Raw genomic sequence first — 24,698 nt, forward strand, 5'->3', positions numbered from 1 at the left:
TTTTTATTATCTGTAATGAAACCCTGTTAGAGAAAATCTTGCTTTGACATTAAATCACTGCCCTTTTTTTCATTACGAAGTCTAAATGCCAAGGAAAAGTCAACTTGTAAGCTGGAGAGGTATATAAACAGTTCAATTATAGTGACTGCTAAAATAGATTATATTACTTTTTTCTGTTTTCATAGTTCTTTTAAATCTTGATTAAGCCATTTTTAAGTACATAAGAGATAATTTGATGCTTTAATAGAAACATTTTTTTCTTATAATACAAAAAGAAGATTGCGTGGTTGATGTAGAGATTTTTGTTTTTAATGTGAATTTTTAAAGGACTTTTTTGTACAAGAGGTTTTTAAATATTTCTTTTAGTATGTACAGCCAACATTTGTATTACCTCAGATGTTGTAAATGGGAAGTCATTTTTACTTCTGAGAATGAATATTAGCTTTGCTGAATTTTTATGTGTAAGCAGACTTTTGGCTTATATGCTAACTTATGTAACCTCAGTCAAGATTTTCAGAAATACTTTGTTGAAGTTTATTAAAGTTAAGATTTAATTATCAGTTTTAATGGTTAAATTTTAAAGGAGCGAATTTAAGATGTAATTTGTTCTTAGAAGCCAAAGAAAATAAGTGGCATAGAAATAAATGATTTAGCTGTTCTTTGGGAGGAAAAAAATACACTCACATTTAAAGCTAAGTTTCTAGATTATTTAATTGAGAGCCATATATAAAACTTAATTTCTAAAAATACCTTCTTATTTAGTATGAAGCAAAAAAATTACCACAACTCACTGAGTCTGAGTTTTAGCATCAAAAGAGGTGCTGAGAAGAATAAAGTTCTTTCATAAGGATGTTTAGTGATGTTCATCTAATATTTTTGAGCTTGAAAAATGAAGATAGGACGATTCTGAAAATGAACTCTTTCATTATTCTAATACCATGTACTACTGTATTGAGACTAAGTTATCCATGCTGTGTTGGAGCTCAGCCTGCAAAGAAATGAATTGGCTGATTTTTGTCATTTGCAAGTCCAGCCAGGGTTACTGCAGCCTGCCAGTTGACCACATCAATGCATAATTTTGTGTGAAGTCGTCAAAAGGTACTATTTGTTTTAAAAGTGACACATTTAACTTTTTACTATAATTATTAATACAAGCAAAGAAGTTAGTAGTGCTTTCTTTTTTTTTTTATTGTCATCAAGCCGTTTTCTAGGAATTTTCAGCAATATATCAATTCAGCTGTAATTCTAGTATGAAATACAGAAACTATGAACAAGCTTTTGGTGCCTACCATTAAAAATTAAATCCATAACTTTAATTCTTACAATCTCATTTTGTTTCACCACAGCTCTGTTTTAGTAGATCTGCATATCTGTCTTGGTCTCAATGGTTAAATTTACCAGTTCAGTTTTCTTTGTAGATTTTTGCCATAAGTAGCAAGGATTTAAAATCTTACAGTCCCTTAAAATATTTTATTACCATTTACTTGAAAGAACGATAGATAATGTACATGCTTGTTCATTGTGCAAATACTTAAGACATTCTGATTGAAAGACAGCTGAAGGAAAAATAAACAAATAGCAAAAGCATTCAGTCTTTATTTACAATATGTAGAAGATCACTGTTTTCACTTTAAGTGTACGAGTCTGATCAGCAGGAACACCCTAGAGAAGGACATCTTTAGCGATAGAATTTACATACCGTTAGCTCACAGTAATTGATTAGCAGCAGGTCTCTGAGTACAGAGCTAGCTGGGCACGTTATTTGGGATGCCTTTGATGCTGTGGTTTTCCGAAGCTTGCTGGCTGCATGCTTGTTGCCTTTGTTCGTGACACAGGTAATTACTTGATAAAATGAAGTGCATCGCTGTGAACAATCGACCCTTTGGAGCAATCCAGGCTGGTCAGCAGTCTAAAACCACACTTTAAGGCCATCATTATGGCCTCGAACTTAAGAGTTTCCAAGGTGCAGACAAAGGTGTTGTCTTCCTTCAGTACAAGTCGAGTGCCATTTTCAGACTTTATGAAGTATTTAAATTGAATGATGTTTGACGATATTGAAAACTCCTCTGGAAAGCCATCCAGCCTGCTTTTGGACACCAGAACAATGCGAGATTTTATTTTTGATATGAAATCAGGAGCATTACAGAAGATTCTCAGTCCTTGTGAGCGATCATGGTTATCTGTTATTTCCAGGAAAGTAGTCTCCCTGGGTGTTAGCTGTTCTTTTTCCCACCTGGACTTCACTTCCTCCGCCAGTCCCTTGAGCTGAAAGAATTCTGCTTCTTGTGCGAGAAGTTGATTTTCTCGAAACCCTTCTGGCAGTAGAAGTTCTCCGTTTCGTAGGAAGTTTAGAACATGCCTGAAGAGGAGCCCATCCCTGTCTATGAAATAATGACCATCGGCATCAAATGGGCAGAGGATTTTTCCATTTACTATACCTTCAAGGAAAGTGTCTGGGTACTTGGTCAGTGTTTGTTTCTGAGTAATGTATAAGTATCCACCAACGTTGAGGGTCATCAGGGTGGATTTGCAGTTCTTTCCCTGGTCAGCATCTTCCAGGCTGTTATGTTTCCCTTCATACTCCTTTTCTTTTTCTCTTCTGTTTATTTTACGCTCCATTTTTGAAAATGCTATTTCAGCTTGTTCTTCTTGGCGTTGAGATTTTTTAAAAAGAAACACTACCACACAAACACGCCTTTATTCAGCCCCAGCCTGGTGATGGAATGGAAATGCTGGCAGCGTTGCCTGTGCTGTCAGCTCGGTTTTGCAGTAGGTGGCGTATCAGCTATGTATGCAGGAGCTTTCTGGAGTAAGAGGGGAAAAAGATAATTTGCATTTAACTGTATCAGGGAAGGAACTCGCTGTGAAAAGGTTTTCATGTGTATTCTTTGAAGTAATGAAAGTTACTGAATAAATTGAATTTCCTATTGGCAGTTAAGCAGTTACATGTGTTTAATTCTCCAGCTAAGTGTGAATTTTTATCCACTTCTAAATGTCTTTTAAGTTATTAATCAGGCAGGCTTAATAATGAATAATAGTGTCACCTTTTGGAGAATAATGTATGTTGAATTAGTATCATTTTTTAAAGTAAATCATAAGTAGGAAACCCAGAGACAAAGGACCTAGGTGTATAGAAGTTTTTCTCCTAAAAAAAGTCACACATTTCACAAGTGGTGTAGTCATTTTAGAGACGCAAGTGAGAATATTTAACCTGTTGTTTCTGACATTGTACTTGAATTTAATTGGATTTGCCTGTGATTCTGCTTTGTGGATCTTTAGCGAGTGAGAAGAAATTTTCTTCATGTCCTTTAACAAAAGTCTGGTTTTACAGTAATCTTTTTTTTTTTTTGTTAAGATTTCCTATGGAAAATTCATAAGCTTATTTCACCCTAAACGTGCTTCACTGCTGAACAAAGACTTGGACTGCTGTGGAAAATACTGTAACCGTGTGTCTGTGTGTTTGTCTGTGCGTGCACGCAGGCATGTCCTCCCTCGAGAAGATAACAGAGAGACACATTCAAAATACCTGCTGTAAAATAGTGTCATGGGCTAAGTTAGTTGGATTTCTTTTGCCGCTGTTGGTTTTTTTTCAGTGTTCACATAGGGGGAGAGAAAAGACCAAAGCCTAGCTGCTCTTTTTTTTGGAGCTGGAACAGTGTGAGTGTGGTGTTTTTTTTCCCCTTTCTTTTTTTTCCTCCTTCCGCTGTAACTTGCCTTCCCAAACATTTTAGGGATCTTGAGTCTTCGTTTCTAGAATTTAAAGACCCAGTGGTAAGAAATGTGAGCGTTGTCCCCAGTGCACTATTATTTGGCTGATCTACCTGCCAGATTATTCTGAGGAGCTGCATTGTCCTCAGAATCAGACTTTAGATTTTGTTAAATTGATTTATATTTTTATTACATTAAAGATATTTGAAACTTTTTCAACTTTGTGTTGATAGAAATATTGGTACAGATTCTTCTAAAAATGCTTGCCTTGCATTTTCTCTAAACAATGTTAGATTTTCTTCAGATATAAAAATTTTACTTTTAATTATAGCGCATTTTGAATTTAGTATTTACGTATCCTTGAGCTTATCAAAATTTCATTGTAATTAAACTAGGAATCTAAGACATAACATTCTTAGGGCTGAGTTTTTGCTTTGAGACCATGAAATTGAACCAAAGGTAAGATTGAATTCTCGAGAGTTTTCAGTGTTTTGTATAGAACTTACAACTTAATAGTAAGCCAACATTTTGACTAAAACTTCCTCTCAGTACTGCATCATTTAAGAAGAGTTTACTATTATATTCTAACAGTTTCATATGTGTTGATTTTGTGGTTTTGGAATCAGGTCTTACCTATGGCTGTGACTTTTTCTGAAATATTGAGTAGATTTGGGGGGTACAACTTTAGAAATGGAATTCTTGTGTTAATAGTCAATACACGTGAGTAGTACCATGTAGTGGCAGAACCAGCAAAGGCATGCCAGTTTCATTTACAGTTACAGTCCTGTGTCAGTGAACTTCGTGGGACACCAGAATCAATAGAACATAACTGTAGTAGAGTGGTGGAGACTGTGCTAGAATTTTCTTTGTATGTTTAAATAAAGTGATACAGTTGAATTCTGTGTAAGGCTTAGTCTGCTTCCTGATACACCGTTTGGCCTGTTTATAGATGCCTTCCTGGGGGAGCCCTAAAGCTAGTGCTGCTGGAGGATTTGCTTCCATGGGGTGGGGAGGTGAGGTAGGACTGAAGGAAGTTGGACTGCTGATCCCTTCAGCCATCACCCCCAGGGCCACCTTACACTTGCAGACTTGCTCACTTCTGGTTTCTGCTTTTTAAAATTCCTGGTGTGTGTTCTTTGTTTCTGCTGGCTTGCCTTGACAGACCTGTGCCTAGACATGTGCCTCTAACCCGTGACCGCTCTTTCTCTGTAGACTTCACTCTGATGTTCTTGGCTTCTGCAGACCTGACCTGTGTGATTTGTTTGCCAGCCGCGGCCTGGCAACAGTAGTGTAGCAGAAGCCTTGTCTGACTGGAAGCTGATAAGAATCCGTAGGACTTTTCTTTTATGTCCTATTGCTCCCAGCTTGCCGTCTTGAGAAAGAAAAATGGTACCTAGTAGGTCCCAGCTTCTCTGCGTTACTCCACTCCATCCCCATGAAAGCAAGATGATTGCAGTTTACAGAAATCACGGGGCTTTGTTGATCATTGCTGCTGTGGTGGTTCATATGCCCCTTAGGAGAAAGCCAGGTTGTCTTCTTTTTAGTCTTTTTTAAGCTTATATTTACCTGCTTTGGGGGGCTGTAGGGTGGGGAGAGTCATGTCAGTCAAGTCCACACATCCCTAAAACTGTAAAAATGGTGCTTCAATAACTCTTCCAAGGCAAACATCCATGGTTTATGTGACTACATTTCTCTGCCTCACTGCAGATACCAACTGGAAGTAATCAATTCAGTGGTTTCAGCAGAAGGACTTAACCTACACATCAAAGATTAGCTCACGGGCTTCCCTGGTGGCACAGTGGTTGAGAGTCCGCCTGCCGATGCAGGGGACACGGGTTCGTGCCCCGGTCCGGGAAGATCCCACATGCCGCGGAGCAGCTGGGCCCGTGAGCCATGGCTGCTGAGCCTGCGCGTCTGGAGCCTGTGCTCCGATGGGAGAGGCCACAACGGTGAGAGGCCCGCGTACCGCAAAAAAAAAAAAAAAAAGATTAGCTTGCTTTAGTCCACTTGACCACTAGACTTGAAGATTTCATCCGCTTTGCAGGCAGAAAGATATATTTTTTAAAAAGTGTCTGTCATAGACATCTGTAATCACACATATAAAAGAGCCCTTTAGTCAACTTTGAAGGTTTATTTTCATATATATATATATATATATATATCTGTTTCTTACTTTTTTCATTCAACTCTGTTTTTTGAATTAGTTCATGCTGCTGTGTATACATCTGTTTCACTACTTGTGGGTGGCACACGGTATTTCACACTTAGGTACCCAATACATGTTGTTTTTGATTCCCTAGTGATGGACACCCAGGCTGCCTCAATCCCTTGCTGTGATGAACAGTTTCAAGCACGTCCTCTTATGGGTGTCTGTGGAAATTTGAGGGCTTGCTGGCCGTGTTCAGTTTCACTTAGAACTGCCAGATGACTCCCGAGATCAGCTCTATCAGTGCACTCTCCCACCAGCAGTGCCTGTGGTTTCCTGTTTCCCCACATTTTTTTCCAACACTTGGTGTTATCTGCCTTTCTTTTTTTGTTTTGTTTTGTTTTATTTTTTACATTTCACATATAAGTGATATCATATAGTATTTGTCTTTTTCAGTCTGACCTCTTTCACTTAGCATAATACCCTCCAAGTCCATCCATGTTCTGCAAATTTCATTCTTTTTTATGGCTGAGTAGTATTACAGTGTGTGTGTGTGTGCGTGTGTGTGCGTGTGTGTGTGTGTGTGTGTGTGTGTGTGTGTGTGTGTACTCTATCCATTCATCTGTTGATGGACACTTAGGTTGCTTTCATATCTTGGCAATTGTAAAGAATGCTGCTATGAACATTGGGTGCCTGTATCTTTTCGAATTAGAGTTTTCTCTGAATATATACCTAGGAGTGGAATTGCTGGGTCATATGGTAGCTCTGTTTTTAGTTTTTGAGAAACCTCCATACTCTTTTCCACAGTGGCTGCACCAGTTTAATTCCCATCAACAGTGTATGAGGATTCCCTTTTCTCCACATCCTCGCCAACATTTGTTATTTGTGTTCCTGTTGATGATAGCCAACGTTGAGGATGTAAACAGTGTCATTGTCAGGTTCTTGTTATGAGTATATTCATTGGTTAGGCCCAATGCCTAACCAAATTTTAGCAAAACCTTTCCACTATATGGTGGTGCTAATCTTCCACTGTCTGCATTAGGCAGAATTTATTCCAGGTCAATGGGAATTTCCATCTTATCTACCAACTCTTGATAGGAAATGAGGTCATCATCATCAACATTATTGACACAGAACATGACCATAATATATGCTTGCTCCATTTATATGCCAGAGGTATTCTCCTGCCATGGAAGGAAGTGGAACCTTACCAAGAAGGTATTTCTCTTGGTTGGAAGATAAAAGATGTGATAATTACCCCAGACTCAACAGATCACTTTCTGAAATTCAAGCACTCCTTTCCAAGGAAAAGGGATGGTCTCAGAAGCTGCCTTTATTAAAAACACTGGGCTTCTGTTTCCTCATTCTCTGTCTCTACCAAATCTTTTTGGTTATTTTCACCTGCATACATTAATGCCTGTTTTTAAAAAAAGATTATTTCCTATTACCTTAGGAAGAAAGTAAAACCAACTGCAGAAAGAGCAGTAGCTGTCAATTTTCACTTAAAGCTGGCACTATGTCTCTGCCCTGGTCTTTTGCAGATTTTTTAAGGCTTATTGATCTGGGTCTTTCTTCTTTACTTGAATTTGATACCCATCTACTTGATTCTGCAGTGATATCTTTATCTGTTCATTTTCCAAAATCTGGCTAACCTCTGGCCATCTGACTTGCATGTCCTCTCATTCCTTTTTGCCTTGATCTTCCTATAACTTTTACAAGCTGAGTTTCTCTTTTTTAGTGTGTGGCTTTCTTGTTCTTCATAGCCTCCTGTTAATAGCATTGAATGTGAGAAATATTCATTTTGATATTCAGCTGTAATCTTGTTATTTTAGCCTCCTTTTTGGTGTTAAAAAATATAAATAAATTACACAGTGTAATGTATTAACATATTTTAAGAATCAAGGATTTTTCTGTGTTAATCTAATTCTATTTGAACATCAAAACTTTAGTTTCGGGCTTCCCTGGTGGCGCAGTGATTGAGAGTCCGCCTGCCGATGCAGGGGACACGGGTTCGTGCCCCAGTCCTGGAAGATCCCACGTGCTGCAGAGCAGCTGGGCCTGTGAGCCATGGCCACTGAGCCTGTGCATCTGGAGCCTGTGCTCCGCAACAGGGGAGGCCACAACGGTGAGAGGCCCGTGTACCGCAAAAAAAAAAAAAAAAAAAAAAACACTTTAGTTTCATTTTGAAATATAAAATTTTTCTGCAAAATTAGATGTTGTCTTGTACTGGGCTTCCATCCCCACAAGTACTACCTCACTACCTTATGGAGCTGACTGACCACAGTATCTCACCACCTGTGCAGAGTGCTGAAGTCCTCCTGGGACACATTCAGTATAGCTTTGGCAGGAAGGTGATGTGGATGTGTAATTCCAGTCAGGTGAATAAGCTTGTAAATGTTTTGCAGTGTTGAACTGAGTCTTCAGAGAAGCCCAGGAAACTTTGCTGCAGCAGCAGAGTTTTAAACCTCACTTGAGTGTAGAAAAGATGAAAACACTTTGTATCAAAAGGAGCACAAATAAAAATGACAGACTAAATGAGAAGTTCTGGCAAAATTCCATTCCACGTTCCTTTGCTTTTCATTACAGAGGTAATCTTGAAAACAATTTACAAGTTACATTAATTCATATTTTAAATGTACTTTGGGAGATGAGTATTTCAGGGAAAACTGTATTTTATAATTCTGTAGGCAGAAGTCATTTAAGTTTTTAATAATGAGTTTGCTTTTCTTTTTTTGAAATGCAGACTATGCATTATTATTCACTGGAAAATTTTATTGTAACTAGATGAGCAAAGCACTTCTATGAGCCATCAAATGAACACTGAAATTATATTGTGTAGAACTCATTTTTATAGTGCTATTTGGCAAAACGGAATTTTGCCTCCTCTTTCAGAAGGAGATGTTTTAAGTTAATAGCCATTGTCTACAATCTCAAAATGAGGTTTCATGACTTTGAAAAGTTGTAAAGTTAATATTATGAAATCAGTAACCCAAAGAGTCTCTGCTGCTGATGCGGTGTCCTACCAATGTCCCTCCTGTTATCATCTTGATTTTAGATTCTCTTGTGTCTTCAGTGATGACATGGTGTTGAGGAGAGAGGGGGTCCTGAACCAGCAGGACGGGATATCATGGGTCATAGGAGGAAATGGAGTTCTTACACAGCGTAGAGTGATTGCAAATCAGGGATGGAGAAGTCTATCATATTGCACACTTTTTCACATTTAACATTTCTGAAATCAGGGTACGTCTTAAAATCATTGGCTTGTAAAATTCTCATGGTAGTATTTTGTCTTTCTTGGGGGCACATAAAATGATGGTGACTATTACAATTGATGGTATCTTAGATTTGATGAAAATTTGAGCAGTTCTGTAAGCTGTTATCCCCATACCACCAGAAAATAAAATTACCAGAGATACAGGAAGAGGAAAAGATGTAGGGGAGAGGAGGAGAGAAATATCAGGGCAGTAGTTCTCAACCCTGGCTGCTGCATATTAGAATTATCTAGCGAGGTTGTAAAAACACCTCTTGCCCGCACAGTGCAATTAAGGTAGAATCTCTGACAGTGGGCCCAGTAGTTTTTAAAAAGCTTCCCAGGTGATTCTTAGGATCCAGCAGAGTCGAAGAACTACCATATACAGGAAATTGATGAGCTCAGGAAGGGGAACTTATCCCAAAGGAGTTCTTAATGATGAGGGCATAATTTCTACTCTGTAGTTATGAGGATCACTTACTATTAAAGTGTCTTGAAAATTGTAAAGAACTGAATTAGTATGTGGTATTACTACTGTTCCTAAACATGGTGAAGAGAACAGGAGTTATTGAGGATGAAAGTAATGAAACTTGAATCATATTCAGTTGATTTAAACATGTGTCATCAGATGGTCTATATTAATATTGTATCCCTCAACTATATTACAGGCTTTCTAAGTGCAGGGGTCTGTATTTTTCTTCCTTTGTACCCCTCATCACATCTAGCACAGTGTTTGGCACTATTTAACTGTAATGAAGCACTATAGTAAAAGTCTTTTCTCCAGGAGACTTAATCTTTCCTAGAAGGATTTGTTTTTCTGTCCATTTAATCACATTTGCTATTGTTTTTGAATTCTCTCTAATTTCAAGTGCAACAGCCAAAGCTGCATTGCACCCTTTGATGAAGGTCTAACTAAGACAAACTATCACAGTACTCTGATTTTCCTTTTCATTTATTATTACAATGCAGCATTACTTCATTTTTTTAAATAAAACTATATTTTATTTCTGGGTTTTATTCAACCTCTTATTTTTTTTTCTTTATCCATTTGTCTATTTTTTTTGCGGTACGCGGGCCTCCCACTGTTGTGGCCTCTTCCGTTGTGAAGCACAGGCTCCAGACGCACAGGCTCAGCGGCCATGGCTCAGGGACCCAGCTGCTCCGCGGCATGTGGGATCTTCCCGGACCAGGGCACGAACCCGTGTCCCCTGCATCTGCAGGCGGACTCTCGACCACTGCGTCACCAGGGAAGCCCCCCATTTGTCTATTTTTTGTTAACATCTTTATTGGAGTATAATTGCTTTACAATGGTGTGTAAGTTTTGCTGTATAACAAAGTGAGTCAGCTATCCATATATCCCCATATCCCCTCCCTCTTGCGTCTCCCTCCCACCCTCCCTATCCCACCCCTCTAGGTGGTCACAGAGCACCAAGCTGATCTCCCTGTGCTATGTGGCTGCTTCCCACTAGCTATCTGTTTTACATTTGGTAGTGTATATATATCCATGCCACTCTCTCACTTCGTCCCAGCTTACCCTTCCCGCTCTCTGTGTCCTCAAGTCCATTCTCTATATCTGCGTCTCTATTCCTGTTCTACCCCTAGGTTCTTCAGAACCTTTTTTTTCTTTTTCTTTCTAGATTCCATATATATGTGTTAGCATACAGTATTTTTTTTCGCTTTCTGACGTACTTCACCCTGTATGACAGATTCTGGATCCATCCATCTCACTACAAATAACTCAATTTCATTTCTCTTTATGGCTGAATAATATTCCACTGTATATGTGTGCCACATCTTCTTTATCCATTCATCTGTCGATGGGCACATAGGTTGCTTCCATGTCCTGGCTATTGTAAATAGTGCTGCAGTGAACATGATGGTACATGACTCTTTCTGAATTATGGTTTTCTCAGGGTATATGCCCAGTACTGGGATTGCTGGGTCATATGGTAGTTCTATTTTTAGTTTTTTAAGGAACCTCCATACTGTTCTCCATAGTGGCTGTATCAATTTACATTCCCATGAACAGTGAAAGAGGGTTCCCTTTTCTCCACACCCTCTCCATTATTTATTGTTTGTAGATTTTTTGATGATGGCCATTCTGACCGGTGTGAGGTGATACCTCATTGTAGTTTTTTGTTTTTTGTTTTTTTTTGCGGTATGCGGGCCTCTCACTGTTGTGGCGTCTCCCGTTGCGGAGCACAGGCTCCGGACGCGCAGGCTCAGCAGCCATGGCTCACGGGCCCAGCCACTCCACGGCATGTGGGATCTTCCCGGACCAGGGCACGAACCCGTGTCCGCTGCATCGGCAGGTGGACTCTCAACCACTGCGCCACCAGGGAAGCCCCTCATTGTAGTTTTGACTTGCATTTCTCTAATGATTAGTGATGTTGAGCATCCTTTCATGTGTTTGTTGGCAATCTGTATATATTCTTTGGGGAAATGTCTGTTTGGGTCTTCTGCCCATTTTTGGATTGGGTTGTTTGTTTTCTTGCTATTGAGCTGCATGAGCTGCTTGTATATTTTGGAGATTAGTCCTTTGCCAGTTGCTTTGTTTGCAAATATTTTCTCCCATTCTGAGGGTTATCTTTTCGTCTTGTTTCTTGTTTCATTTGCTGTGCAAAAGCTTTGAAGTTTCATTAGGTCCCATTTATTTATTTTGGGTTTTATTTCCATTTCTCTAGGAGGTGGGTCAAAAAGGATCTTGCTGTGATTTATGTCATGGAGTGTTCTGCCTATGTTTTCCTCTAAGAGTTTTATAGTGTATGGCCTTACATTTAGGTCTTTAATCCATTTTGAGTTTATTTTTGTGTATGGTGTTAGGGAGTGTTCTAATTTCATTCTTTTACATGTAGTTGTCCAGTTTTCCGAGCACCACTTATTGAAGAGGCTGTCTTCTCTCCATTGTATATTCTTGCCTCCTTTAGCAAACATAAGGTGACCATATGTGTGTGGGTTTATCTCTGTGCTTTCTGTCCTGTTCCATTGATTTATATTTCTGTTTTTGTGCCAGTACCATACTGTCTTGATTACTGTAGCTTTGTAGTATACTCTGAAGTCTGGGAGCCTGATTCCTCCAGCTCCGTATTTCTTTCTCAAGATTGTTTTGGCTATTCGGGGTTTTTTGTGCTTCCATACAAATTGTGCAGTTTTTTTGTTCTAGTTGTGTGAAAAATGCCAATGGTAGTTTGATAGGGATTGCATTGAATCTGTAGGTTGCTTTGGGTAGTATAGTCATTTTCACAATGTTGATTCTTCCAACCCAAGAACACGATGTATCTCTCCATCTGTTTGTATCATCTTTAATTTCTTTCATCAGTGTCTTATAGTTTTCTGCATACAGGTCTTTTGTCTCCTTAGGTAGGTTTATTCCTAGGTATTTTACTCTTTTTGTTGCAATGGTAAATGGGAGTGTTTCCTTAATTTCTCTTTCGGATTTCTCATCATTAGTGTATAGGAATGCAAGAGATTTCTGTGCATTAATTTTGTGTCCTGCTACTTTACCAGATTCATTGATTAGCGCTAGTAGTGTTCTGGTAGCATCTTTAGGATTCTCTATGTATAGTATCATGTCATCTGCAAACAGTGACAGTTTTACTTCTTCTTCTCTGATTTGGATTCCTTTTATTTCTTTTTCTTCTCTGATTGCTATGGCTAAAACTTCTAAACTATGTTGAATAATAGTGGTGAGAGTGGGCAACCTTGTCTTGTTCCTGATCTTAGTAGAAATGGTTTCAGTTTTTCACTGTTTAGAATGATGTTGGCTGTGGGTTTGTTATATATGGCCTTTATTACGTTGAGGTAAGTTCCTTCTGTGCCTACTTTCTGGAGAGTTTTTATCATAAATGGGTGTTGAATTTTGTCGAAAGCTTTCTCTGCATCTATTGAGATGATCATATGGTTTTTATTCTTCACTTTGTTAATATGGTTTATCACATTGATTGATTTGCGTATATTGAAGAATCCTTGCATTCCTGGGATAAATTCCACTTGATCATGGTATATGGTCCTTTTAATGTGCTGTTGGATTATGTTTGCTAGTATTATGTTAAGTGTTTTTGCACCTATGTTCATCAGTGATGTTGGCCTATAGTTTTCTTTTTTTGTGACATCTTTGTCTGGTTTCGGTATCAGGGTGATGGTGGCCTTGTAGAATGAGTTTGGGAGTGTTCCTCCCTCTGCTGTATTTTGGAAGAGTTTGAGAAGGATGTGTGTTAGCTCTTCTCTAAATGTTTGATAGAATTCACCTGTGAAGCCATCTGTCCTGGGCTTTTGTTTGTTGGAAGATTTTTAATCACAGTTTCAATTTCAGTGCTTGTGATTGGTCTGTTTGTATTTTCTGTTTCTTCCTGGTTCAGTCCAGAAGGTTGTGCTTTTCCAAGAAATTGTTCTTTTCTTCTAGGTTGTCCATTTTATTGGCATATAGTTGCTTGTAGTAATCTCTCATGATCCTTTGTATTTCTGCAGTGTCAGTTGTTACTTCTCCTTTTTCATTTCTAATTCTATTGATCTGAGTCTTCTCCCTTTTTTTCTTGATGAGACTGGCTAATGGTTTATCAATTTTGTTTTTCTTCTCAAAGAACCATCTTTTAGTTTTATTGATCTTTGCTATCATTTCCTTCATTTCTTTTTCATTTATTTCTGATCTGGTATTTATGATTTCTTTCCTTCTGCTAACTTTGGGGGTTTTTTTGCTCTTCTTACTCTCATTGCTTTAGGTGTAAGGTTAGGTTGTTTATTTATTTGAGATTTTTCTTGTTTCTTGAGGTAGGATTGTATTGCTCCAAACTTCCCTCCTAGAACTGCTTTTGTTGCATCCCATAGGTTTTGGGTCATTGTATTTTCATTGTCATTTGTTTCTAGGTATTTTTTGATTTCCTCTTTGGTTTCTTCAGTGACCTCTTGGTTATTTAGTAGCATATTGTTTAGCCTCCGTGTGTTTGTATTTCTTTTTCCTGTAATTGATATCCAGTCTCATAGCGTTGTGGTCGGAAAAGATACTTGGTACAATTTCAGTTTTCTTAAATTTACCAAGGCTTGATTTGTGACCCAAGATATGATCTATCCTGGAGAATGTTCCATAAGCACTTGAGAAGAAAGTGTATTCTGTTGTTTTGGGATGGAATATCCTATAAATATAAATTAAATCCATCTTGTTTAATGTGTCATTTAAAGCTTGTGTTTCCTTATTTTCATTTTGGATCTGTCCATTGGTGAAAGTGGGGTGTTAAAGTCCCCCACTATTATTGTGTTACTGTCGATTTCCCCTTTTATGGCTGTTAGCATTTGCCTTATGTATTGGGTGCATGAATATTTACAATTGTTATATCTTCTTCTTGGATTGATCCCTTGATCATTATGTAGTGTCCTTCCTTGTCTCTTTTAATAATCTTTATTTTAAAGTCTATTTTGTCTGATATGAGAATTGCTACTCCAGCTTTCTTTTGATTTCCATTTGCATGGAATATCTTTTTCCATCCCCTCACTTTCAGTCTATATGTGTCCCTAGGTCTGAAGTGGGTCTCTTGTAGACAGCATATATATGGGTCTTGTTTTTGTATCCATTCAGCCAGTCTATGTCTTTTGGTTGGAGCATTTATTTCATTTACATTTAAGGTAATTATCGATATATATGTTCGTATTACCGTTTTCTTAATTGTTTTGGGTTGTTATTGTAGGTCTTTTCCTTCTCTTGTGTTTCCTGCCTGGAGTTCTTTAGCATTTGTCGTAAAGCTGGTTTGGTGGTGCTGAATTCTCTTAGCTTTTGCTTGTCTGTAAAGGTTTTAATTTCTCCGTCGAATCTGAATGAGATCCTTTCTGGGTAGAGTAATCTTGGTTGTAGGTTTTTCCCTTTCATCCCTTGAAATATGTCCTGCCACACCCTTCTGGCTTGCATAGTTTCTGCTGAAAGATCAGCTGTTAACCTTGTGGGGATTCCCTTGTATGTTATTTGTTGCTTTTCCCTTGCTGCTTTTAATTTTTTTTTTTGTATTTAATTTTTGATAGTTTGATGAATATGTGTCTTGGCATGTTTCTTCTTGGATGTATCCTGATGGGACTCTCTGTGCTTCCTGGACTTAATTGACTATTTCCTTTCCCATATTAGGGAAGTTTTCAACTATAATCTCTTCAAATATTTTCTCAGTCCCTTTCTTTTTCTCTTCTTCTTCTGGGATCCCTATAATTCGAATGTTGGTGCATTTAATGTTGTCCCAGAGGTCTCTGAGACTGTCCTCAATTCTTTTCATTCTTTTTTCTTTATTCTGCTCTGCAGTAGTTATTTCCAGTATTTTATCTTCCAGGTCACTTATCCATTCTTCTGCCTCAGTTATTCTGCTATTGATTCCTTCTAGAGAATTTTTAATTTCATTTATTGTGTTGTTCATCATTGTTTGCTTGCTCTTTAGTTCTTCTAGGTCCTTGTTAAACATTTCTTGTATTGTCTCCATTCTATTTCCAAGATTTTGGATCATCTTTAGTATCATTATTCTGAATTCTTTTTCAGGTAGACTGCCTATTTCCTCTTCATTTATTTTTCCTGGTGGGTTTTTACCTTGCTCCTTCATCTGCTTTATATTCCTCTGTCTTCTCATTTTGTTTAACTTACTGTGTTTGGGGTCTCCTTTTCAGAGGCTGCAGGTTCGTAGTTGCCATTGTTTTTGGTGTCTGCCCCCAGTGGGTAAGGTTGGTTCAGTGGGTTGTGTAGGCTTCCTGGTGGAGGGGACTGGTGCCTGTGTTCTGGTGGATGAGGCTAGATCTTGTCTTTCTGATGGGCAGGACCGCGTCTGGTGGTGTGTTTTGGGGTGTCTGTCAACTTATTATGATTTTAGGCAGCCTCTCTGCTAATGGGTGGGGTTGTGTTCCTGTTTTGATAGTTGTTTGGCATGGGGTGTCCAGCACTGGAGCTTGCTGGTCGTTGAGTGTAGCTGGGTCTTAGTGTTGAGATGGAGATCTCTGGGAGAGCTCTCACCGATTGATACCACCAGGGAGGTCTGTGGTGGACCAGTGTCCTGAACTTGGCTCTCCCCCCTCAGAGGTTCACGCCTGACACCTGGCGGGAGCACCAAGACCCTGTCAGCCACACAGTATGTGTTAGGCGTTCCACCAGACTCTGGGAATACCAGCAGGGAACTGCTTCTGCCTTGCTGAAGACAGCTTTTTCTGAGACACAGCTGCCAGCAAACCAGAGGTCCTGCAGTGGGGCAGCCGTACATGTATGGGGCCAGAGGCTGGTTCTGGGGGCTCAGAGTCAGAGGACTGGAAGGGCAAGAGGAGAAAGAGGAAGAGGGAATTGGGAACTAGAAAGCTGGTGTGGAGAGGTAGAGCCAACCTCTTATTCTTGAAAGCAACTTTTAGATTAGGAATTATGTCTGTTTATACAGCCTTACAACATTATGCCCACATCTGTATTTGAGGATTTATATTGATTAATTATATATATTAAATTATTTATATAATTATATATAACAAGCAAAAAGAAGACTACTGTGAAGTATAGGAGGAATGATAACTTGTGAACCTGCCTTGTAAACAGTAAAACATACAAATGTTTGTTTTAAAAATGTCGTTCTCTAAGTTATTTCTTTGACGAAAGGTTTGTTATGGCTTCTGTAGACTCCTAGAACAGTCCCAACTCCTTTGTACACTTAAGGCCTCCATCTTCGATTTTGTACCTTACGTAACCACTCTCCTACTCCCGGACAACCAGTCTTGTCATTCACAGGTGCTCTTTGATGAGCATTACAACATCCCTTGTATAGGAATGTACGTAAACCTTCTTTCTCCCAGTCCATAGGGGAAAAGTTGAAGAGCAGTAGTAGGAGTGAGGAAGCCGAGATGTTTTCTAATCCGAAGTCTAGTCCTCAAATTATGGTTTCAGTATTTGGTTTAAAATTGGGAATTCCCAGCTGTTTAGGCATGTTTGTAATTTGAATATCATCACAAGAAAACATATTGCATGAACAGATAATTTGGGGGAGTACTGATATGGCTGCTCATTTTGTTGCTTTTGAGGTAATTAATCAAATGCTGACTCTGTAGGTTTACTGAAATCTGAGCATGATCTTTTATTCCTAAAATTCCTGAGTATTAGATAGAGATCAGAACATCAATTGACAAATTTGAATACGGCAAGAAACACCTTCTTAATAACATAGGGATTGCAGCTTTGCCCAACTGGTTTGTTAAGATGCCAAGTAGCATGTATTAATAGGCCTTGCCCTGTGAATCACAGGCAGAAACTGCTAGGAAAAGATTTTAAATGAGAACAGTGGAGACTGGTAGGAGTATTAAAAATGGTTTATCTTTTAAATGCTCTTGCTCTGTTAAAATATTATTTCTTTAGTCCTTTTCCAGCGAGGGTAGACACAGGTGTGATGTAAGGAAGAATCAGGAAAGTAGCCTCAAATCTCAAGTATCAGTCCAAAATCTTGGTTCTAACCTTGTCTGTGTTTTAACTTGAGTTGGAAGTGCTCTTAAAGGCCTCCACATTGAACTGGATCGAGTGGTCTTGTGGAAATGAACGCCTGTAACTTCCTGATGCCCAACAGCTTCTTAACACATTACTTCTCATTACTTACATGCCAGTGCTAATAGACACCCTTCCTGTTTACTTCCACTTTAACTTTTTCAAACTAGCCAGGCCCTTAACTTGTAAAAAATGCCAGTCATTTGTTTCTCTTGGGTTCCTCAACATAGAGTATGTTGGAAGGTCTAGCTTAGAACAGAAGTTTGTATATTTTCAAGTCTTGGACAGCTTCTCAACATTTTCTCATCGTCATTTCAAGAAACAGTTCTTCTCTAATTTCTACTCAAAGAAAATTTAATTATATCTAGGTCTTTTAGAAAGTATTAGGGCAAACAAAATAAATACTAATGAAATAATAAAACATCCTCAGATGGAGGGGAAGGCCAGTTTTGTTTTGTTTATTTTAGTGAGAGAGAATTGGAGGAGATCTCAGAGATCCCAGTGACTTTATTATACATATAGATGCTGAGACCCAGAGATGTAAAGTAATTTCTCCAAAGTAACACCGCTATTTAGAGACAGAATCAGAACTAGAACACTTCCATTCTTGTTATCGGATGCACTTTGTGTAACTTACCCTTTAAAACTTTCTCTCAATTGTTTTCTGAAACTAGGTGGCAGGATATAGACCAATAAAATACCATCACCAAAGGTGTATGTTCATAGTCATGAGGATTCTTTGGGTTACAAGTAGCAGAAACCAATAAGCAAACCAATCTAGCCCCAAAAGCGAGGGAGGTGAGAAAATTTAGAAAAAGATCCTGGAATAGTTCCCAGAATCTAAAGAAGAGTTGAATGAACGGCCAAGCCTAGGGAAAGATAGGAACCAAGCCATGGCTGGGCTTTCAGTAGGATGAGCCTATGTGGCTTCTCTTCAGAGTGCTGTTGTGACCATGTCCTTCTAGAGATTTCTGAGGTGGAGTGACTCTGGTATGAGTCCCTTAGTTTAAAATTCTGAGAGAGACAGACAGAGAAACAGAGAAGAGACAAAAGCCATTGCTCATGCTGTTCCCACCACCTTCGGTGCCCTTCTGCTTCACCTCCCAGTCTAAATCCTACCCATTTTTCCAGGTCCAGCACAAACATTGCTTTCTCCATCACAGCTCTTCGTAATCCCCAGCTAGACATATTCTCTTCGTGTCTGTGTGTTTTAATCCCAGTACTCTGTGTCTCTGTCAGTAGATTATAACCCTCATAAGCCATGGCAAATTCTGCGTAGTACAGTAGATCCCACAGCCTTTATGGAAGGACTGGCAGGCCTTCCAGTAGTTAAACTAAAAGGTAGGGAATCATAAAAATGATAATAGTATATATTCCTACTGCCTGAAACATTTTAAGACCCACAAATGTACATTTAGTCACCAGTGTACATGCAGGACAAGGCCTTTGCTTTCAGTATAGGGTACTGACGGGCATCTGATTTCTCTTTCCTGTGAAAAGTAAACCCATAATTTAGTTTCGATTTTCAGTTTTGGTTTCTTTAAAAAGGAGCAAAAACTTAGACACTGCGAAACAGTATGAATACAGAATCCTTCTAGACTTTTATGTTTCTCTTCTAATCTCTAGTTGTCTCTCCAGTACCTAATTTGACAGATTTTTAGCAACTTATCTTTATATCACATCTTACAAAGCATTAAACCTAGTTTTTGTAGAAACATCTCCCTCCCCCATACTCTTTTTTTTTTTTTTTGCGGTATGCGGGCCTCTCACCGCTGCGGCCTCTCCCGTTGCGGAGCACAGGCTCCAGATGCGCAGGCTCAGTGGCCATGGCTCACGGGCCCAGCCGCTCCGCGGCATGTGGGATCTTCCTGGACCGGGGCACGAACCTGTATCCCCTGCATCGGCAGGTGGACTCTCAACCACTGCGCCACGAGGGAAGCCCCCCCCCATACTCTTAATTAATGGGATTATGTAATATATAATCAAATTGCATAATTACTAACAGAGTAAAACTAGCATAAACAAGTTCTGCATAGTTTGAGCAGAAGTGTGTGGGAGTAGTAGAGATTAACCTACTACCCACTAGTGTATAGTGAGCTGTGGGCATCTGTCACCATAGTTAAGATGGGAACTGACAGCCTTGGTAATCTAGAAGTGGGTTAAGTGGAGGTCTATCACAAGTGCTTCTCGTGTGTTAAAGTGATTTGTATGCCTATCTCATCATCCTACTAGACCAGAAGCTCCCAAAATGTGATCTGGAAACCACTGGGTAGAGGGGTCCTGGAGACCCTTTAAGGGGCCTGTGAAATCAAAGCTATTTTTATAATAATACCAAGCCTTTTTTTTGCCTTTTTCACTCTGATTTTCTAAACATTTTTCAGTTTTAGTTGCTAGTGTGATCAATATCAGTAGTAAACCCACATAAAACGTTCTTTGGGGTTCCTCCCTACTTTTCAGGCATATATGCCGCACGTTTGTGAATGGCTGCACTAGCCTCTACTGCTTGAGGGCAAGAGCCAAGTTTCATTTATCTTTGTTATTCCTGATGTGTTTTTGTATTATCTTTTACATAAAGGCACTTAGTAAATATTTGATAAATATATGAGCAATAAAAAGATTATTTTTCAAGTATTTACAGTCTTTCAAACTGGGCCAATGAAGTAGTCTTAAGTCACGATTCCTGTTTTAATGAATATGATCTGTAATGAACAGCAGTGGTGTGCAAGTGGGTGCTTTCAAATGCCTTAAAATGGGATATTTAATAGCTTTCCCCTGAAATCTTAAGCAATGTTTTGGAGAAGAAGAGAAGCATGGTTTCATGGAAAGAATATGAAAACATGTTCCTGTGAGGCTTTAAAAAGTGTGTGACACCTTTAAATCTTGCTTAGGGGGCTGTATTATAAGTAAATTGGTTTTTAAAAAACTTATTTAGGAAGAGAGCGGGAATGGCAAAGAGTTAACAGAGATGTGGGGTTATTTAAGAGCAGCCAATTGGTAGAAGTTTTCATTGCTGCTGATGAAGACTTTTCCTTTCATTTGAGAAGCATTTGAAGGCTATTTTAGATTTGAAAAGGGGATGTGATGGACAGAAAATCATGGTTTGGGGAGGTGAATTTTACTGCTTTGTGTGAGTGAGCTTGATTGAAGAAGAGTGATGAGTGGTGGCCAAGGTGAAATGGGCAGGTGCTTTGGATACTTTTAACCCTTTCAGGTATTATGTGTGGAACGTTGACAGCAGAAACCTTTAACTAGAAATTAAACTCATCCTGTCCACCAGGAGTAGGTACAGATAAATAAGTGGGGAACATTCACAGGTGGTGTTGAAAGGTAGCTTTTTAGTATTCAGCATTAGTAAACACCTGGATATGTAACTAAATTATTTTCAGAGACAGTATTCCAGATCTATTTTGTTTTTTTAAAAGGATTAATTTATGTTTAAAAAGTGAACTTTTGGGGCTTCCCTGGTGGCACAGTGGTTGAGAGTCCGCCTGCCAATGCAGAGGACACAGGTTCGTGCCCCGGTCTGGGAAGATCCCACATGCCGCGGAGCGGCTGGACCCGTGAGCCATGGCCGTTGAGCCTGCGCGTCCGGAGCCTGTGCTCCGCAACGGGAGAGGCCACAGCAGTGAGAGGCCCGCGTACTGAAAAAAAAAAAAAAGTGAACTTTTCTCATGCGTTTAAGACATTATAGATTGGAATCTTTCCCAAATCTTGTTATTGTTATGGCAAGAGTTTTTCTAGATACAACTGTCAGCTTCAGTGGAGAGGCATGCTCAAATATAATACTTGGTTTTGCTTTTAGAAAATTCAAATTTTAATCTTATTAAATTCATTAATAAGAGGAAATTACTTTTAGATATTTAAACTTAAATTTAATATAAAATAATTGCAGCCTTATTATTATTTCCTTCCTGGCATATTTTGGTGTAAGGTAGACGTGCTTCTCATCATTGCTCTTTGCAGTCATCTGTCAGCCTCTAATTGAGGTTTGTTGCACATGTTACATTGAATTATTGAGTTACTGTGTGTATTAGTACTTAGGGGCTATAATAAGGAGTTCCTAGATTTTGGAGGCAAAATCGAGAAAGGTCACCATAAGAAAAATTTTCTAACATAAATCATGTGGGCATGGTTCTATCTGCATTCTGTGTTTTGGTCAACTTATCTGTTCCTCCAGTGAACTATATGCTTCTTGAAGACAATACTGTATTTCAGTCATCTTCGATTCTGCAATGCCTAGATGGTTCCCTTCACATCGTAGGCATTTAGTTAATGTTTGTGGAATGCATGAGGTCATTCGCCCTGAAAAGATGGATCATAAATGCATTGCTGATGAGCCAGAGGAGTTCCTGAATCTCTTCCAGAAACCTGGGTGAACTCTCCTGGAAATACGACTGAACCATAACTGTTCCTAACCATAGTCATAGATTTCCAGACTGCAGTAAAGCAGATACCATCGTGGGTCAGCCATACATGCATTATCAAATAGGATGAGGTCTTAAAGTGACTTGGTGCCTAGTAGGTATGCAGTAGGTGCTAACTTTTGTTTCTCTTGAATTCTGTGTCAGGGTCACCATAAGAATTCTTACTAATGGTGGGAAAAATTGCCCTTCTGTTTGGACAGATATTCATAGCAGTTAAAGGTCTAGTTTAGACACATCATATTAATCATTTTGCTGGAAAATAGAAGTCAGAGCAACTGGCAGGCAGAACTGGTACACAGTATAACCCAACCAAGGACCTGCCTAGTTCCACAGTATTTTCTAAGCTAGCTGTACCAGTCACCGTGTATTCTAGAATTTTCTTTTTTGCATATATACGTGTGCGTGCCCATGCATGCATATACGTGTGTGTATGAATTTTTGATTTAGTGCTTTAGGCTAGCTGTGTTTTCAGAACTTACTTCTCTCCCAAAGATGATATAGCTGCCACACCCTTCAAATTTTTACTTGATTTTTATGCCCTTTTAAGCCACTCTCTTTAGGAAGAGCTAAGTGTATAAAAGCTGTTATTGGCAAGGGGCAGCCCAATAAATAAACCTGACAGAAGCCCAGTTTTTTACTAGCCAAGAATAAGGTTTTTCTCTATTCTGACCAATGATATTACTGTAAACTTAAAAATATTCTTTTTCTTTCCTTGATTTTTATTATTAACTATATTTGATTGTAATCATTGTTACCTTGGTTAGTATGTCAAAATACAGTCTTGAACGTGATAAATGTTATTTCTCAATACGTTTGTTAATTTTTGTCTTTCCATTCAAGATAAGCTTTCACTGGAAGGAATAGTGGTACAAAGAGCTGAATGCCGACCTGCTGCCAGTGAAAACTACATGAGATTAAAGAGGTTGGTGTTTTTTAACTTTAAAATAATACCTGCTATTTCTTTTTGGGGATTGAAATACATATATTAGATTGTCTATAGACTGCATGAAAACTATGGTTATTGTTGAAAGTGTTTTCTTCAAAGGTTGTTTGGTTTTAAAACCAAGTAAGAACAAACTTCCAGTTATAAAATAAATGTCATGAGGATGTCATGTGCAACATGGTTACTGTAGTTAATAATACTTTATTGCACATTTGAAAGTTTACTGAGGGAATACATCCGGAAATTTCTTATCCCAAGACAAAAAAAATTTTTTAACTATTACCTATGCTGGTGGAAGTTAACTAGACTTATTGTGGTGATCATTTCCCAAAGTATACAGTTATTGAATTGTTTTCTTGTACACCTGAAACTAATATAATGTTATATGTCAGTTATACCTCAGTTTTTTAAAAACTCAAGAGTTTCTTTGGCAAAAGAACTTTCAGAACCTGGGCTGTTAATTTGGGGTATATTAAGCTACTGTGTTAATATAACCTGGAATCAAATTTTTTAAATGTCTTTTTCTAGTTGTCCTTATAAATCTTGATTCTCCAAAGACATGTAATAAGATCTTTGTACTATTTTATTTTCAAGGGCTATAATTTTCCCATGATGAATATGTATCTAAAATACTGTACATTAAAAAGCAAGTATAGTTAGTTGCTAGAATACCATCCTTTTCTCTTAATCTTCAAAGAACTTTTTAGAAACTTATTACTTTGTTAGAGATTTTGCTTAGGGGTCCTTCCTCCCCACTTTAGTACGTGGTTAACCTTTTGTAATTAATATTTAAAGATTATGATCGTGAATTCTTGATACTTCAAACTTTGTGACTTTCAAAGAGTCAACAGTTTTTTAAACCCGGAAGAAATGTATTTATTGTACTTACTTTATAGTTTATATTGAATGTATTTCAACCCCATGTAGTTTAGAATTACACATTTTTTCATTTACCCAGCACTTACTACGTGAAATAGTAGTGAACAAAACAAATAAAAATCTCTACCCTCATGGAACTTACATTTTAGAAGATTGTAGCTGCTCAGAACTGGTAGTTGGGAGGACACTTTCAAGTGACAGCAGCAGCCCTTATGGATATCCAGACTGGCTGAGCTGGATCAGCTCTCAGTTTCACATTTAAAAATTTTTTCCCCTTTTCTCAATTAGATTGGAAGTCTGTCTCCTGGGAATGAAACAGAGAGACTGGCTTTGTCCAATAATCCCTCTAATTTCAATGCCTCCCCAGGGCAAGTAAAAGGATGACAATCAAAATGAAAACTTTTTATGACAGTAAATAACTTTGGAACACAGGCAGATGCTTCTCTTTGTTTTGGGCCTATAAAGTTTATTATATAATACAAATCTTTTTGAGAATTTTTCTTCAGATAACTACTGAAATTGGAAAATGGAAAATCTGATTACTCTGCTGCTTGCCAAGATATTTTTCTGTGGTCTTAATTTTCTTTAAAAGTTTCTAAAAATTTCTGATGATGAGATCAGGCAAGTCACCTGCTGTGTTTATGAAATGGCTGTTTTTTCCTTACCAAAAAAGACATTACAATTGTTTAGCCTTTTGGAGTATGCTAAAAGACCAGCCATTATATATTTCAGTTACTTCAGTGACTCGAGGAAACAGGGTGATTCAGGAGATGATAATTATGTGATGAGTTAGATGCTATATGACATAAGGCTGAGATTTTTTTTGACCCAGTGGAAAAAGACACGAGTAAGAACACTTTCTACACAGAGAGACATGTAGG

At 38.4% G+C, this 24,698-nt stretch overlaps 2 protein-coding genes across 2 annotated transcripts in view; one reads left to right on the top strand and one right to left on the bottom strand.

The window, feature by feature from the left end:
• The window catches only part of GTF2F2 (general transcription factor IIF subunit 2), a 151,427-nt gene that overhangs the window by 60,010 nt on the left and 66,719 nt on the right, over window positions 1-24,698 (top strand). Inside the window, exon 5 of the mRNA XM_082675430.1 lies at window positions 22,836-22,917. Within this exon, the coding sequence (XP_082531556.1) occupies window positions 22,836-22,917 (82 nt within the window). The remainder of the gene's footprint in view (window positions 1-22,835; window positions 22,918-24,698) is intronic.
• On the bottom strand, window positions 1,840-2,619 carry KCTD4 (potassium channel tetramerization domain containing 4; the record flags this gene model as incomplete). The annotated part of the gene is made up of 1 exon (XM_082675429.1): window positions 1,840-2,619. The coding sequence occupies one exon, from the start codon at window positions 2,617-2,619 to the stop codon at window positions 1,840-1,842; it is 780 nt and encodes a 259-aa protein (XP_082531555.1).

This window comes from Grampus griseus (assembly GCF_964374135.1).
Source record: "Grampus griseus genome assembly, chromosome: 18".
In the NCBI taxonomy this organism is placed as follows: domain Eukaryota; kingdom Metazoa; phylum Chordata; class Mammalia; order Artiodactyla; family Delphinidae; genus Grampus; species Grampus griseus.